The 16,955-nt window shown below is 65.6% G+C and overlaps 2 protein-coding genes across 4 annotated transcripts; both read left to right on the top strand.

Moving 5' to 3' along the window:
* Nucleotides 1-1,517: 1,517 nt before the first annotated feature.
* Nucleotides 1,518-9,769, top strand: FKBP1A (FKBP prolyl isomerase 1A). Of its 3 annotated transcripts, none has more exons than XM_068416111.1 (5): nt 1,518-1,633; nt 1,748-1,795; nt 7,889-8,001; nt 8,669-8,821; nt 9,565-9,769. In XM_068416111.1, the coding sequence occupies exons 1-4, from the start codon at nt 1,597-1,599 to the stop codon at nt 8,795-8,797; spliced, it is 327 nt and encodes a 108-aa protein (XP_068272212.1). In that variant the 5' UTR covers nt 1,518-1,596; the 3' UTR covers nt 8,798-8,821; nt 9,565-9,769. The 3 variants fall into 3 exon arrangements, with proteins under 3 accessions (XP_068272212.1, XP_068272211.1, XP_068272213.1); XM_068416110.1 differs by having other exon boundaries at nt 1,519-1,633; nt 9,568-9,769; XM_068416112.1 differs by lacking the exons at nt 1,518-1,633; nt 1,748-1,795 and adding an exon at nt 7,275-7,468 and having other exon boundaries at nt 9,568-9,769.
* A 3,235-nt stretch (nt 9,770-13,004) lies between these two features.
* SDCBP2 (syndecan binding protein 2) lies at nt 13,005-15,711 on the top strand. Its single transcript, XM_068416304.1, has 9 exons — nt 13,005-13,058; nt 13,169-13,244; nt 13,462-13,565; nt 13,703-13,864; nt 14,027-14,202; nt 14,918-15,089; nt 15,166-15,257; nt 15,346-15,466; nt 15,630-15,711. Exons 1-8 carry the CDS (start codon nt 13,005-13,007, stop codon nt 15,398-15,400), a joined length of 891 nt encoding a protein of 296 aa, XP_068272405.1. The 3' UTR covers nt 15,401-15,466; nt 15,630-15,711.
* Nucleotides 15,712-16,955: the final 1,244 nt, after the last annotated feature.

Genomic DNA, 16,955 nt, shown 5'->3' with positions numbered 1-16,955 from the left:
TGGTACTTCTTATTTTGCGAGTTCTGCCAGCAGATGATCCACAGGGCAGGGAGCGGTTTGGGCAGAACTCACTTGTTTTCAAGCCTTTGTGCTTTCGCCAGAGTTTAGACACCAGAATCTGACCTGAACCTTTCCTGCGTCTCGACCAGCTGGACCCTGAGCAGCGAGGGGTGGTCAAACCTGGCCGAGATCCTCACCCCTGGTGAAGTACTGGTTGTTGCAGTGACCTTGCTTGCTGGTAAGATGCGCAGGTTATGCCAGGGAGTAAAAAAAAAACCCAAAACACCCCACCCCGTGCGAGAGCAAGCGTGCCTGCGCCAGCGTGGCAAGGGCTCTAGCGTGGGCATACATCGAGCGGTATTTTCCCCTTTCAGATCCTTGTTTATCACTGGCCCATGTAGGGGGAGCAGGCCCAGCTCTTCACTGAGACAGCATGAAGCAGGAGGCATGACAACGTGCCCCTTTTTCTCCCCCGTTATTTTTCATCTTGACTCTGGGCCTCACACATCAGCCCTGCTGACGGGTGTGTTCGTGGGAAGACAGAACCACAGCCACCATCTGTGTGTTGCAGCTTTAACATAAAAAATAATGCTATGGCATCAACCAAGAAAAAAAAAAAACCCTTGGTATTGCAGTATTTAAAAGATGCAAGCAAGGAACATAAGCAATTAAAACTTGCTTCATCCCATTTTCTGTTATTTTAAGAGTCTCCTCCTCTTGTGTGTCCCATTTTCATGCACTTGCTGAGTATCCTGGCTTTTTATTAGTCTCTGGGCTGTCCTTGGAACTTCTCTGTTCCCTTGTGGACACTCAAGTTCATCTTGAAGTAAGGAAATAGGACGCTTTGAGGCAAAAATCCTGTGCCTGGAGCGATTCCTTTTTTTTTTGACCAAAAAAAAAGAAAGTAGTTGCTGTTCTTCAAAAGAAGAAAGTCCTTTTCAATGTGGGATTGTTCAAGCCTGTGTGTATCTTTTGTTGAACCTGCCCCAGCAACACGGGGCCGGTGCTGGCCTCCACCAGCGCCGTGAGGAGCAGCGCGGGGAGCGGTGTTAATATCGCTCTATAAAACAGGGTTTTATCTGCTGGCTGTCACTGCGTGTGCCTGACGCTCTCGATTTAGCCACAGCCTAGTCTTGGGGACTGTGGAAATAATTAGAAGTGCTTGGGGCTGGGGTGTGCGCTGTTCCCGGGGAACCCCGGGCCTCCGCAGCCCTGCGCTGGGACATGGACGCCCGCTGCCGCCAGGCCTAGAAATGGCGGAGAAATGGGCAAAGCCTGCGAGGACCCGAGCCCTGGGGGTGACCCGGCGGGGTGCGGGTGGTCGCTCGGCAGCGGCCTGGCCCGGCCCGGGCCCGCCGCTCCCTCCCCGCTGGGCCCCGCGTTTCCCCGGCAACCGCGCGGTGCCAAGATGGCGGCCGGGGCCGGGCAGGAAGGAGGGCGGGGGGGGAAGATGGCGGCGGGCGCGGCCGGGGGCGGGGCCGCTCTAGGCGGCGGGCGGGCGGGCTCTATGGCGGCCGAGGCTGCGCACACGTGGCCCCTCCTCCCTCGGGCTGCGGGCGCTGCGGGTGCGCGAGCGGCACCGGCACCGGCACCGGCATGGGCGTGCATGTGGAGACCATCGCCCCCGGCGACGGTGAGCCGCGGCGTGCCCCCCCCCCTTCCCCCTCCCCTCCCCGCCGGACCGGTCCCGTCCCGGTGCCATCCCGGTGCCGGTCCCGGTGGGCTGACGGTGCGTGTCTCCCCGCAGGGCGGACGTTCCCCAAGCGCGGCCAGACCTGCGTGGTGCATTACACGGGTGAGTGCCGCCCGCCGCGGGGCCCGCAGGGCGGGGCGGCCCCGCCGCCACCGGGGAGGGCCGCCCCGCCGCCACCGGGGAGGGCCGCCCCGGCCCGGCCCGGCCCGGCCGCCTCGGGACGCGGTGGGGGACCGGGCTCTGCCCCCGCCCACCCCGGCAGCCTGCGGATACCCCGACCTGGCCCGTGGGGCGGCCCGGCTGGGCCGCGGCGCCTCCCGGGGAACCGGGGGGGCGTCCGGGCTGCGGGAGGGGCGCCCGGCCTGCCCCGTGGGACTGGGGGGCGGGAGGGCTGGGCCCCGAGGGGGAAAAAGGGTCCTGGCTGTGCTCTGTGGCCGTGCCCCGGTGGTCCCCGTGGGAGCCGTGTCTCCTGCCCCCCATCTATGGGGGGGATCCCACCCGAGGGGATCCCACCCACGCCCAGTCCTCTTTTTGTGGGTGCACCGGGAAAGGGCCTGGGGGGTGCTCAGGGGGGTGTTTGGGGGCATGCAGGGGCACCCCGGGCAGCACCCAGGGGGGTCCCAGGGCTGCAGGGGGGCCATGGGCGGCCGAGCCGAGAGCCCCCACGCTGGGTGCTCCCGTGACCCACCCGCGTCTCCCCGATGGCGGTGGGTCAGACCCCCGCCCCGGGAGCTTCGGGGTCCGCTGTGTCGGAGCGGGGTCCCCCCTGCCAGAAGTCCCTGCAGGCATGCAGCCCCCTCCCCGACGCCATCCCTGCTGCCCCAGCCCCGGCTCCTTGGGGGGGTGGCAGCAGGGGTGCCCGTGGGGCAGACCCAGCCCCACAGCCTGCGCTGGCAGCGTGGGGTGCCAGTCCCGCGGGGGGACCCCGGCGCGGGTGACACAGGGTGCTGTTGGGGGTTTGGGCGTAGTCTGTTGAGGAGGGGCTGCCCCGACAGCCAGGGAGGGTCGTACCCTGCTCGGTGTTCTCCAGCAGCCTTCTGCGAGCTCCGGGGGAAAGAAACCAACCTTGGGACCCCAAAAAATGCTTTGTGGGATCACTCTGGGGGTCTTCTCTCTCCTTGGCCACCTTTTGAACAGCTCCGGCCCATCAGGGTGGCCGCTGTGCTCTGGGGTAAAAACAAGTCGACCTCTTTGGGGCTGTTTCTGCTAATAACCGATTCCCCTTCCTGCCCCGGCGCTTTCCGCCCTCCCCTTGCCCATGGCGGGGGGCCGAGGGTGCCCCTCTGTGCGGAGCGGGGCCCAGCCTGCCGGGGGGGCTCAGCGGGCATCCAGCCCATCTGCTTCTCCTCCGTCTTCCCCGTCCTTCCCGTTCCCTCGTCAGGAAGCGGCTCGGTCTGCCCCGGCCGCCCCGTTTCCTCCGCCAGTGGAAGAACAAAGGGAGGCTGGCAGGCAGTCAAGGGGCTCCCGGTGGGCCAGCCCTGCCTCCCGCCAGCCCTCCCGGCGCCAGCTCTCCCCTCCTGGGTGCTGCCGGAGCTCCGCCGCTCTTCCCAGCTCCAGCCCCCACCCTGGCAGAGCCGCTCGTGGGTCACCGGTTTCCCGTCCCGGCTCTTCGTGGTGACTTGCTCCTGACAGACCCTCCCCAGCAGCGATCCGCTGCGCGTGGGAGCGGTTCTCTAATTTCCTTTTTTTTGTTTGTTTGTTATTATCGTCTCCTTTTGTCCTTTATCCCCCCCCCAGTTCCCTCTGCAGGCAGCCCCCGCCTCGGCAGGCAGCAGAAATCAAACCCCTTCAGGCCCTGACGCCGTTGCTGACCGCTGCCCTGCGAGAGGCCGGAGCGGGGCTTGGCTCGCGGGGAAGCGTTAGGAACCTTTGATTCCCCGGAGCAGCGTCAGGGAGGTGCCGTGCTCCGAGGCTCCTGCCAGAGCCCCGCGCCAGCTCGGTCCCCAGCCACCCTTTGCCCCCACACAGGGACCTGCTGGCACTGGGGACACCCAGCCCGTGGTGCACCGTGACGGGCGGGCGGCGATTCGGCTCCCGCTCCGCTGGGTGATGGATGTGCAGCGACTCGGTTAAAAAATGCTTTGGAAAAATAACCCGGTGACCTAAGGGTGAGGGAGCGGCTTGGTTTGGGCTGCTTCTTCTGGGGCCTGAGCCCCTGCTCCGTGGGACCTGGCCCCACCGAGAGCAGCCATCTCATCCCGGGGGCGAGGGATGGACAGACAGGCAGACGGCCCCGGTGCTGGGGAAGGAGGTGGAGAGCAGAGCATCCTTCGGGCTGCCCGCTCGGGAGACACCGGTCGCTCGTGCTGAGGTTACCGGGACCCTTTCCCCCTCCTTCGGCCCCGGGACCCCGCTGTTTGCAGGAGGTTGTGCCTGCAGCCGGGGGGAGCAGCGGGACAGGGCCTCCGAAACAGCCTTTGGCGTGAAACCTGCTGCAAAGGGCTGTTAAAGGAAACTAAATCACGGATAAAGTTCCCCGATGCGTTTGGGACTGCTTGCAGCAACTGGCATGGGGGCTGCGGAGGAGTGAGGTGGGTGGGGGGTGCGGGCCAGCAGCCCTGAGCCCCCCTGGGTCTGACTGCCAGGGCGGGAGCGGTGGGAGCCAGGGCAGAGCAGGGTGCTGCGCTGGTGCAGCCGGGGCTCTCGCGGTGCGCCGGAGCCCTCCCAGGGCCGGGCATTGCCCTCCCTGGGAGCAGGCTGGGGCTGGAGAGCGCTGGTGCAGGGGGGAGCTGCTGTCTGAGAGCGTGGGGAGACTGCAGCCACCCCGCCGTGCTTCTGGAGGGGAAACGGGGGCCCGTGGCCGTGCCGGGGAGCACTGGGATGGGAGCGAGTCTGACTTGGCTTGGCCAAACGGCCTTGCCCGAGCAGCAACGCACAACCCAGCTCGTTGTGTCTCGGAGGGAGGTGGGCTTGGAGTAGAGGGGTGGAAACTGGAGGGATGCTCGAGAAAACTGCCTTTCTCCGGTGGGGTGGCACAGGGGGGGCCGCCGTCCTTCCCCAGCACCCATGCATCGCTGCGTGGGCTGGATGCGGGCTCGGCTGCTGGCTCTCCCTGTTCCCTGCACAGCACCTGGCGCGGTGGGTCCCTCCCCGCCGTGTCTGGGTGCTGCCACCGAGCCGCCAACACTCTGCGGTCGCGAGCTGTTTCCTACCGAGGCGTGTGGCTACCGGCCGGGGGGTTGTGGGAGCTCAGCGCCTTCTTCCGCAGCACCAAGTCCCTGCCCACACCGGGGGTCCTCTCTGCTGCCAGGCCACGGCCAGCGGTGGGCAGAGACCCCTCCTGTGCCCAGCTGATGGGCAATGGGCAGCGCTGGTGCCGGCAGCTCGAGCCCTGGGACCTAAAGCATCTGGCAGAGGTTGCTGGCGGAGGCAGGATTTGACCTCAGCTGGGCAGCCCCGTCCTGACGCAGCGGGTTGGAGCATGTCGGGTATCCCGGGGCTTTCGGGAAGGGTTTTTCCCATCCTGTCCCTTCCTCCGGCTGGAGCAGAGGTGCCTGCCCAACGCTCCCTGCCTCTCCTCGAAGCCGGCTCTGTGTGGGAGCCCCTGGGCGATGGCTGTGCTGGGGATCAGCACCCCGTGCTGGCGGGGACGGAGGGGGCGCGGGTGGGGCTCCGCATCCTGCCGGCAAAACCCGGCTGTGCCGGTTCCTCTCGAGGGCTGCCGCTGCCTGCTCCAGCGCCCTTCGCCGCCTCTGCCCGCCCGGGGGGACCCGAGCCAAGGCGCACGTTGCAGCCGGCGTCTCCCGGCTGCTGCCTGCCAAGTGTGGCAGAGACCTGGCAGGGCCGCGCTGGGGCTGCTCTGGAGCCCCTGGCTCCGTCCCATGGCTGCAGGGCTCTGTGCTCTTCCTCACTCCGGTGCCTCCAAGACCCCCCGGTGTCCGTATCCCCCATCCAAGACCACCGGGGGGGTCAAATCTTTCACCTGGGGGAGGTGGGTCCCTGTAACCCGTCTCCCTGGGCTCTGCCATCCTCATGGGGCCACTGTTGGCAGCGGGCAAGGAGCCGTGCCGGGGGCTACAGCGAGCTGGGATGTGCCAGGGGCTGGCTGCTGCCCCTGGGGCTCTGGTGGGGCAACTGCTTTTGCCAGAGGATGCTTTGCCTCCGTAATAGCTTTAAGATCTCGTTATCTCCTTGCTCGGGGATGGCAGGGATGAGGAAATGGTTGCTCATACTTGTCCAGAGCTGGAGAAATCTCCCGGGAGCCTCGTGGGCAGAGGATGTGCCAGAGATGAGGACGCTGTTTCCGAAGCATCGGAGCCTCTTTGTGTTCCCTGATGACGTGCAGGGACGAGCTCCCGTGTGCCACCTGCACCTTCCTGGGCCGGGGGCAGCCCGAGTGATCCATCCCCTGGGCTGCTGCAACCAGCTTAGTCCCTTAATCCCTCTCTCCTGCCCCACGGTGCTGCCAGTCCCGAAACGCTTCCCGAGGCTGGACTGGGGCAGGTGAGCTCGGAGACAGGCAGTGCCATCTGCTGCTGCACCAGCTCTGCAGCATCTCCTGTGCTGCCGATGGTGCCTGGGGAATTAAACAGGCTCCACTTCTGCAGGCAGCGGTGCCCCGCAGGTCCCTGTGTGCCCTGACAAGCAGGGGGTTGTGCTGCGTGGTTCCTCTGTGGAGTCATGAGATGTCCCCTGCGTCCTTCTGTATCCACGCCGCTTGTGATGCCCCAGGGCTCAGAGCTGAGCTCGGGGTCAGCTCGTGTCGCGGCCAAGCGGCGCCGCCTGTGCCAGCCGGCACGGCCTGCCCCGTGCCCCTGCTGCCAGCGTCCCCGCGGGGCGGGAGGAAGGCCAGCAGACAGGAGCGGGGAGAGCTGCCAGACGGGGCTGGAAGCAGGTTCGGCGACAAGAGGTTTATCCTGGAAGGAGGAAATGAGAAAACTCCAGATTTACTGTTCCAAAGTCCAAGGGCTGCAGCGTGACCGGCTGAGCCGATGCTCGAAGCCCTGGCGAGGGGATTTTTGCTTTCTGTGAAATTAAAAGCTTAATTCTACTCCCTGAAAGAAAGGTGGGCTGCCGGCCCCCACCCCCTGCACCTTCCTGCAGCCCGGAGGTGTCGGGGCTGGTTACCCCTGCAAAGGGGATGTGTTTTTTCCCATTCCCTCCTCCCCGTTCAGCGTCTCCCATCGCCGTGGCTGCCCACGTCTGCGTGCCGGGGCCGAGATGCCCCATCCCATCTCTTGCACAGATGCATTTTCTCTTGCCCTGGCGAAGGGAAATCCCTGTGCCCTGTGAGTTGCTGGGTGAGGTTGGTTTTTCAAGACTATGGAGCAGTTTCCAGCCAGGAAAACAGAGTTTTGGGCTATTTTGGAAAGCGAAAAAGTGAGAAGCGTTTGGAGGAGAGTTTAATATTTCTCTTACTGTGCAGGGCACTGGCTGTGTTAATGCAGGGCTGGAGCTGCCTTATAGGAGCAGCAACTCCGCCGGCCGATGGAGTTGCTGCTCCTATAAGGCAGCCCCAGCTCTGAGATTCCCCAAGAAGGTCAGGCAGGGAGCAAGGGAGGGGAAGAAATTCCTCCTTTGCTCATGTCGGGGAGTTATATTTAGCCCTGGGGATATCAGCCTCGCTCAGAGCGTGTGCTGGGGGGAGCAAGGGCTGCCCTGGGTGCCCAGTGCTGTCTCTCCCCATCGTCGTTCCTGGGGACAGCAGTGATTTGGCTGAAGACCAGCTGGGCACGGGGAGGGCTGGAGGCTGGCGGCAGCTGAGGTGGGCACCGGAGCCCTGGCTCTGTTTTGGGTGCCCGAGGATGGAAGCCTGCCCACGGCGAGGAGCGGGAGGTGTGTTTGCTGGTGGGATGGGAAGCGCCAGCCCTGATCCTGCTGCTTGTAAAACGGCTGGGAGCGGTGCCGTGAGGTGGGGAAGGCTTTTCCCCACCTTCTCCATCTGCTCCCCTCGTCTGTCCTCGCTCCCAGCCCGGAGGAGCGCTTCTCTCTGGGTTGAAGCAGCCAGGAGCAATGCTGCCCTGCCCCAGGGCTGCTCCTGCCAGGCTGGAGGATGCCCTGGGAGGTGCTGGGAGGGTTTTCCCCTCCGAGCCACCCGGTGCAGGTGTTTCCCCAGAGGAAAGGAGGCTGAGCTGAGAAACACCTTTGACTCAGGGCCACGTGAGCTCTCCAGGGGTGACTGTCACCCGCTCGGGCTGCCAGGTCACGCGTGGCTCTGCCCCTGCATCACCGTCATCTCCCTCCCTCTCTCCCCAGGTATGCTGGAGGATGGGAAGAAGTTTGATTCCTCCCGCGACAGGAACAAGCCGTTCAAGTTCGTGATGGGCAAGCAGGAGGTGATCCGCGGCTGGGAGGAAGGAGTCGCTCAGGTGCCCGGTGCTTCTCCGTGTCCCTCGCGGGGCTGCGCGGAGCCGCAGCGTGGGCACAAATCACTGTGTGCAGCTCGCTCGCTGGTTTATTTTTTTTTATTATTTTCTTTTATTCCCCTGTGTTTTCCGCCCCCTCAGCGCCGGGAGCTGTGGGTGTGAATATCACCTTCTGCGTTGCCACCTGCCAGATGGCAGGAACGGAGCAGGGCCCGGCCCCAGCAACACCTACGGCACGTCGGTGACTCAGCGGTGACATTTCTCTACTGAGTCAGCTCCGAGCGAACGCGGCGGGGAGCGCCTGGGCCTCCCGCTCCGAGCCGAGACGGAGGGAGGGCTGGTGGGCACGGCACGGCTCCGTGTGCTGCTGGGGACGCGGCGCGGGGGTGCCGGTGGCCGTAGGGAAGGGGCTGGCACTCCTGCCTGTCCTAGGAAACACCTGCGTGAAGGACGTGGCAAGCCCTGCTCCTTTTCCAGCCCGTGCTGCCTGCCTTTCCCTTCTGGTGCTCTTCCCATTCCTCTTCTATCCCCTCCAGTTTGTCCAGCTGGGTCCTTGCTCTTGCCCAGCGTAGGGAAAGGAGTGGGGACAGGTCTGTGTCCCTCTTGCTGTCATTCACCCCGTGTTTGTGCCCCTCTCCTGACATCCCTGTGTTTCTCTCCCTGCCCCCAGATGAGCGTTGGTCAGAGGGCGAAGATGACCATCTCCCCAGACTACGCCTACGGCTCTACCGGCCACCCAGGGATCATCCCACCCAACGCCACTCTAATTTTTGACGTGGAGCTCATGAAATTGGAATGACCTACCCCAGCACCCTGTCCTTGGGTAAGGAGGGGCAGCCGCTGGCTTGGGGGAGACTAAGGGGCATCTTTTGCCTCGGGCTGGTGTGGGATGGAGGTGATGGCAAGGAGGGGCACGAGAAGGAGGGGGCAGGTTTCTGGGTGTGGGTAGACATTGCTCTCGGGAGGCTGCTGAGCTGGGGATCGCTGCGGTGGGATGGGCAGAGCTTCCAGCCTGGCAGAGTGGGTTCATGCCATGGAGGCGTCGCGGTGCTGGCTGGCCGTGCCTTGGGTTCCTTGCAGTGTGTCGCTGCCCATTCCCCCTCGTGCCTCTCATCTGGTGCGTGGGGCTGGCAGTGTGGGCAGGATGGGGCTGTGCTTGGGAGAGTGTGTCCCCTGCGGGGTGGGCAGGATGGGGCTGTGCTCCGGGGTCTGGGGGTCCCGTGGTGCGGGCAGGATGGGGCTGTGCTGTGGGGTCTGGGGGTCCTGTGGTGCGGGCAGGATGGGGCTGTGCTTGGGAGAGTGTGTCCCCTGTGGGGTGGGCAGGATGGGGCTGTGCCCCAGGATCTGGGGGTCCCGTGGTGCGGGCAGGATGGGGCTGTGCTCTGGGGTCGGGGGGTCCCGTGGTGCGGGCAGGATGGGGCTGTGCCCCGGGGTCTGGGGGTCCCGTGGTGTGGGCAGGATGGGGCTGTTCTCCCCCGATGTAATCAGGGCTCGACTTCGCAGTGAGGGCCCGGTGGGGTTTGGGACAGGCTGGCCATCGGGTGAGCACGCTCTCCTCTCCCCCAGCAGGTTTGGCACAGGGAGGAACCCAGAATCTCAGCTTCAAGAAGAGTGCACATGACTTTGTACGGAGCTTTTCCCGATCGTCCACTACATCATTGTATAACCTCCCACCTCGATTGAACGCCTTTGGTCACTAAGCTTTGCCTCTGACTCTTCCTCCTTGTATCGTGTTTTTATGTCTTTTTAAACTATACGCCGTAAACCTCAACTCTTTTTTGGGTCAAGTTCTTATTTTTGGTCAGGGTGTAGCCTACAGTTTACCAGTAGCACGCAGATGGGCTGCCCTTAGGTAGGAGTCGTTGGAACGAAAGGAAACCTGTTAGTTCCTCGGTTTGGTGCAGATCTCTCGTGTTTTCAAACCCCAAAATTGCTGCTGCTGCTGCAAAAGCCATAGCAGGGTGAGGCTGGCGAGGCTGAACGGACCTGGAGGGCAAAGTAGGGCTAGGATGGGGTGTAGGTACCCTGCCAGGGACTGGGGCAGCTGGGGAGCAGCGTGGCCTCTCCCTGCTCCTCAGAAGAGCGTGGCATCGCTGCGGGCACGGGGGGCTTGGGGCTGCTCGGCCCCTGCTTCACCCTGGCATCTCACGGGGACCTTCCTTCTCCCCCTGCAGCCTGATTTTGGGTGTGTGGACATGGGTTTCCATCAGATCCCCCCACCACCCCCTGACGATTCAGTAGCTCACATGGAGCTTGCTTTAAAGGACAAGAGCAGACAAAGGGAAGGTGCTGGCTGGTGGGGGCCAGCTCAAAGAAAACACCCCCGTCCCCTCTCCCACCGCCCCTCGGGAAGGAGCCACCAGACCCCGCTGTCCCCGCTCCCAGCGCGCCTGTCCCTTCTCTCCCGGCCCCTGATGCTGGTCATCGCCGCTGTCTGGTCTCGTAGGACGCGTAGCTTCCCCCGCCGCTGGCACCCTGCCCCTCCCTCCGCCTGCCCAGTGGCCTGGTAAGAGGCATCGCCGCCGTTCGCTCCCTTCGCCGCCGCACAAAGGTATCGAGTTTTATTATTGCAATAAAAACGCTTTATGCTGGCTTTTCTCAGCCCCGTGTCCTGGAGGTTTGTCCCTTGCCTGTCGCTCGGTGCAGCGGGGGCCGTGTTGGACTCACGGGGTGCTGTGGGTGCTGGGGAGCCGTGCTGGGCTCGCAGGGTGCTGTGGGTGCTGTGCCAGGCTCCCAGGGTGCTGTGCCAGGCTCATGGGGTGCTGTGGGTGCTGTGCCAGGCTCGCAGGGTGCTGTGCCAGGCTTGCAGGGTGCGGTGGGTGCCGTGCCAAGGTGCTGTGCCAGGCTCACGGGGTGCTGTGGGTGCTGTGCCAGGCTCACAGGGTGCTGTGCCAGCAGGAAGGGCCAGCCTCCTGCTGTGCTGGCCTGCTTTGGGGTGAAGCTCGGGTGCTGGGCGCTGGGAGCCCAGAGGGACGCCTGGGGCTCGCTGGGCTCTGCGGGAAGGTGACGGTGGCCTGCTGGAATTTGCATAATTAATTGCCTTACCATAACCTCTTCAGCGTTGCCCTCGCAGCCTCTCGCCGTTGTGGCTGTGACTCAGCCTGGACGGGGCACACGGATGTAACCCCACATCCCGCGGTTATCTCGGTCCTCGTTGGAGGCTGGACACCACGATGAGGGACGGGGCACAGGGACACCAACGCCTGCACGGGGTCGGGGCCGAGCTGTGCGGTTATTAGCACTGCCCTTGATTGCTGCTCAATTAAGCAGCACGGGGAGCCCCGCACTCTGCCCTGGGCTGCAGCCGCTGCGAGGGGGAAACTGTACCTTGGGTTTCTCTTACTGTGCAGCTTTTTGCTTTAATTATTAACCGGTGCCAGGCAGTGCCATGGAGATAAGGCAGGGCTGGGGGGGGCACGGGGCCTGTGGCTGCCCCCCTGCCCTCAGCACGCAGCCCCCCAGGGCTCCTGCAGCACCCACGGGTGCAGATGGGGTGCGGGTCCTTCCAGCCCTGGGTTGGGGCAGGCACAGACCCCCCGGGAATGAGCCCTCTCAGGCTGCTGTAGGACGTGTCCCTGTCCCAGCTCCCAGCTGTGTTTATGGGCTCTCGAGCTGCTCTCGCCCAGGGCTGGCCGAGGCAGCCGGGCACCGCAGGGCTAAAAATAACCCGGGTAAATAAAAGGTTTCCTCCTGGCCTGGCACACGGGAGCGGAGGCGCAGGGGGCTGGGACATGCCCGGCTGCTGCCCTGTAACGGGGCTGGCCCCATGCTGGTAGAGGTGCTGGGCTGGTGCCACCAGCTCTGGGCCCAGCTGGGTGCCCCCCAGGACCCCACTGCCCTGCTCCTGGGGACACGGTGGCCCCTGCCATCGGGATGTCACAGGTGGATCCCAGGGTGATGTCCCATGGCAGTGGGATGCCCGCATCCACCCCGTGCCCTGGCTCAGGTGAGCTCCGCGCTCACTCAGTGTTTCCAGCTGCGGCGCGGGACTCCCACGGGGCCACCGCGTGCCCCGGGGCCACCGGTGACGGCTGGGAGGGTGCGGGATGGCATCTCGGTCACGGCCGCGTCAGCCCCACGCGCCCGGGCTGCGAGGTGTCAGCGGGAGCCAGCCGCCCACGCAGGGCTGCTCACCGCGGGGCACCCCCTTCACCCCCCCCACAGCACCCTCCGTCCCTGGTGTGGGGCACCGAGCGGTGGTGGGGCCACCATGGTGGGACACAGCCCCATCCCTGCTCCCCCAGTGTGCCCAAACCCACAGAAAGCCACCCCTGTCCCCGTCCCTGCAGTGCCAGGGCTCTGTCAGCTTTGGCTTCACCTTCCTCATCCTCTTCCTCACCTCTGCCCTACCTGGCAGGGGTGTTGGTCACCTGAGGGTGCCTGGCCCCTCCCCGGGCTGGGCTTGGCTATAAGAGCCTGGGGCCGGGCCGAGGGTGGCACACAGGAGCCAGGAGCTGTTGGCAGGTGGGTCTGGGGGTGCTGGGGCTGGGGCTGGGGGTCTCATCCATCTGGGGGTGCTGCTGCCGGGTGGGGGGATGCTGCGGTCCCCAGGCGGCGTGGGGGGTCCTGCGGGTCTGGATCTGGCCCCCACGCCCCGAGGTTTGGGCAGGGCTGGGTGGCACAGCTTCGCCGTGGGCACGATGCGGGGTGTGGTGGGGGACAGAGGGGGCTGTTGGGGGCTTAAAGGCAGCGAGGAGCATTGTGGGGGGCTGTTCCCACGGGACCTCCCGCTCCCGTGTCTGGGTGATGCTGGGATGGCCCCGCTGGGCAGCGGGACGTGGGGAGTGGGACCCGCCGCCAGCCGAGCGGTGCCCGGGGTGCCCGTGCCCCAGCTGCCAGGCGGAGGCGGTGGCCCCAGTGACACGGCCCTGAGTCACGCCGGAGGCCTCAGGTGCCAGCCCATCCCTGGCACCCAGAGCCAGGGACGTGGGGTGGGAGGGATGCTCGGGGAGAGGCCCCCCCGTCCCTGAGCCGCCCCGTCCCCAGGCACGTTGGCAGCAGCAGCGATGGCGACGCTCTACCCCTCCTTGGAGGACATGAAGGGCCACCAGATCTTGCAGGTCAGTGCCAGCGCAGCAGCGTCACGGGGGGGTGAAAAGACCCGGGGGGGGTCCCACCCTCGGGGGGTGCCCGGGGGGTGCAGCCTCGAGCAAACCCCGTCTCTCGGCAGGCGCAGGCGGCCGCCGGGGTGAGGACCCCCCCCACGACGGTGGCCGCGGAGAAGCCGAAGCTGGTCCCGAGCGCCGGTAACGGGGGTTGCGATGGGCTCCCCCCGTCGAGGGGCTGGCGGAGGGTGGGGGGAGCGGGGCTCAGCGGGTGGGGGGCTCAGCTGAGACCCCCGCAGCTCGGTGCGTGGGTGGGGGGGGGGTTTGGGGGTTTCTTTCCATGGTCCCGGGGAGGGGGGAGGCAGCGGCCGTGGGCTGGGGACCGCGGGGGCTGAGGCTGCCCTCGGTGTCCCCCCAGAGCCACCCGTGCTGTACCCCAGCCTGGCCGAGCTGGAGAACTACATGGGGCTGGCGCTGACCAGCGAGGAGATCCAGAAGAACCTGCCCCCCGAAGGCAGCACTGTACGTGTCCGTGCCCCCACCCCACAGCATCGCTGTGACGGGTCCCTCCGGGGCCGCATCCTGCCCGGGGAAGGGATGCAGCATCACCCCGAGGGCTGGTGTGCGCAGGGCCCCGCTGAGCCCCGGCTCCCTGGCAGGCACTGACCCCCGCCGGGCCCCCCCCGGGCCAGCTGGTCGCCCCCCTGAGCGGGAACAGCGCGGGGCTGCGGCGGGCAGAGATCAAGCCGGGGGTGCGGGAGATCCACCTGTGCAAGGACGAGCGGGGCAAGACGGGGCTGCGCCTCAAAAACGTCGACCAGGTGAGGGGCTGGGCTGGCACGGGGCTGGGCACGGCGTGGCACGGCGTGGTGCACCATGGCACAGCACGGCACAGCACGGCATGGCACAGCATGGTACATGGCACAGCCACTGAGTCCCCGTGCCATCCCCGTGCCATCCCCGTGCCATCCCCGTGTCCCCAGGGCATCTTCGTGCAGCTGGTGAAGGCCAACTCGCCGGCGGCGCTGGTGGGGCTGCGCTTCGGTGACCAGGTGCTGCAGGTGGACGGGCAGAGCTGCGCGGGCTGGAGCAGCAGGAGGGCACAGCGGGCGCTGCGGAAGGCGGCCCCGGAGAAGATCGTCATGGTGGTGAGGGACAGGTGAGCAGGTGCCGGCGCTGACCACGCTCGCACAGAACCACAGACTGGTTAAGGGTTGGAAGGGACCTCTGGGCTCGTCGAGTCCAACCATTGCCCTGACACCACCATGGCAACTAGACCAGGGCACTAAGTGCCATGGCCAGGCTTTTCTTAAACCCCTCCAGAGATGGTGACTCCACCACCTCCCTGGGCAGCCCCTTCCAGTGGCTAATGACCCTTGCTGAGAAGAAAACGCTTATTTGTAAGTGTTGATAAGATCCCCCCTCAGTCTGCTCTTCTCCAGCTGAACAGCCCCAGCTCCCTCAGCCTCTCCTCGTAGCAGAGATGCTCCAGCCCTCTGACCATCTCCATACCCCTCCGCTGGACTCTTTCCGGTAGCTCCTTATCTTTCTTCAACTGGGGGGCCCAGAACTGGGCACAGTTACTCCAGATGTGGTCTCACCAGGGCAGTGTAGAGGGGCAGGAGAACCTCCCTTGACCTGCTGCCCACACTCTTCCTCACGCACCCCAGGACACCATTGGCCTTCCTGGCCCCAAGGGCACATTGTTGGCTCATGGGGAACTTGTTGTCCCCCAGAACCCCCAGGTCCTTCTCTGCAGAGCTGCTCTCCAGTAGATCACCCCCAGCCTGTACTGGTGCAGGGGGTTATCCCTCCTGAGGTGCAGGACTCTACACTTGCCTTGGTTGAACTTCACGAGGTTCCTCTCCCCACAGGCCGTTCCAGCGCACCGTCACCGTGCACAAGGACAGCACCGGCCACATCGGCGTCGTGGTCAAGAAGGGGAAGATCGTGTCGCTGGCCAAGGACAGCTCTGCCGCCCGCAACGGCCTCCTCACGCACCACTGCCTCTGCGAGGTCAACGGCCAGAACGTCATCGGCATGAAGGTAGGGGCTGGAGCTGTGGGGGTCTGCCATGGGATGGTGGCAGAGCCCCCATGGCACCCCCCGCTCTCTCCCGCAGGACAAGCAGCTCACGGAGGTGCTGGCAGGGGCTGGGAACGTGGTCACACTGACCATCATCCCCACCGTGATCTACGAGCACATGGTCAAACGGTGAGGCTGCGGGGCCGCGGTGCCCACCCCGACCCCCCCCAAGGGTCCTATGGGTTCCCCCCTGCTGAGCACCCATCCCTGTGCCCAGGCTGTCACCAGGGCTGGTGAAGTCGGCCATGGACCACTCCGTCCCCGACCTCTGACACCATCGCTGCCGTCCCCGGGGGACCCACGCCGATGCTCCTGGGAGCTTGGAGGGGACACCCAAGGTACCCCCCCTGCGTCCCCAAAACCCCTCATCCCTCCAGGGGCTGGGGGCTGCAGGGTGGCACGGGGGGAACCGCCAGCCCGTGATGTCCCCTGCATCCCCCCGGCCCCCTCCTCAGCAGGGATGGGGCACGTGCCTCCCCCGTCCCCCCTCGTGTCCCCAAGGGCCGGCTCCAGCCAAAGCAGACACAGACCCAGCGACGTTTATTACATCCACCACAGACAGCGAGTACAGGACGGGGTGGGGGCAACGAGACAAGGGGAGGGGGGGTTACAGCTTTTTCAGTTCTGTATTTAAAAAATATATTATATAGATTTGTCTGTCAAATATAACCGGTACATTTATTTCTTGGCAAAGCTCGGGACAGTCGGACAGACGCGTACACAGACCCACAGACACTGCACAAGAGGCGGCACATCCCACCCCGCTGCCTTCCCCCGCCTCACCCCCAACACCCACCCCGGCCCCCGGTGCTGCCGCTGCCTCCGCCACCCCCTCCCCGGGCACGGGCAGAGCCGCTGCCCCACGGGGGGATGCGGGATGTGCCCACGCCGGGACCGTGTGGGGCATCACCCGGGGCGGTGGAGCGGGGGGGGGGGGGTAAAACACCGTTAGTTCGAGTCACGAAGAAGCCACAGACATTCGTGGGGGTGGGAGCACCCGGGGAGCCCCGAGCCTCGCCCCCGCTGAGCAATCGTCGCTGTCTTTGCTTTTCAAAAGAAAAAAAGGCATTTTTTTTTTGTTCCCGAGGCCACGGGCAAAGCCACCGCCGAGCCCCAGCGCCGGGCGGCATCGCCAGAGCCCCCCGTCCCCCTGCGGAGCCAGGGCTGGGGGTTCCCACCCCCCTCCCCGCTGCCTCGGCCCCCAACGCCGGCTGCAGGCTGTGCCAAAAAAAATGACTATAGTGCAAAGCAAAGGGAGGGCCCGAGGTGTCCTGGGACTGCTCGGCCTCCCTCGGTGGCATGGGAGCCACAGCCTGGTGCCATCCCGGGGAGCCACGTGCCAGGCGAGGGGTGGCTCGAAGGGCCCAGCCAGGGCAGGGTCCCACCGGAGGGAGGAGGACGGATGCCGCAGCGGGTCGTGGGCTCCCACCACCTCCCGACCCCGTCCCCGTGTCCAGGCAGGCTCCCACCGTCCTCCTGCCCGCAGGCAGGCTTTGCTGTCGTGGTACATCCTGCACCCGGGGGTCCCCGCTGTGACCCCCCCCTCCCGGCTCTCCCCGCTGCCGGGTGGCTCCTCACCATCGCAGGTGGGCAAGGACCCCTGAACAGCGGGTGCCGTGAAGGGAGAACCCCCCAAGTGGGGTACAGCCCCCCCTCAGCCGGGGGCACCATGGGCAGGGGCATCGGGTCACAGGTGCCATGTCCCACAGCACCACTCAGCCCCCAGCAACGGTCCAGGACAAAGGGGCTGGGGGGGCAGCACCCCCCCATGCACCCACAGACCCCCCCTGGCCCCCTCCCACCCCCCCCGGGGTGCTGTGTAACGAG

Source organism: Nyctibius grandis, chromosome 19 (assembly GCF_013368605.1).
Source record: "Nyctibius grandis isolate bNycGra1 chromosome 19, bNycGra1.pri, whole genome shotgun sequence".
In the NCBI taxonomy this organism is placed as follows: domain Eukaryota; kingdom Metazoa; phylum Chordata; class Aves; order Nyctibiiformes; family Nyctibiidae; genus Nyctibius; species Nyctibius grandis.
Note: the sequence above shows the minus strand (reverse complement) of the source record. Positions and strands in the feature narration are given on the sequence as shown.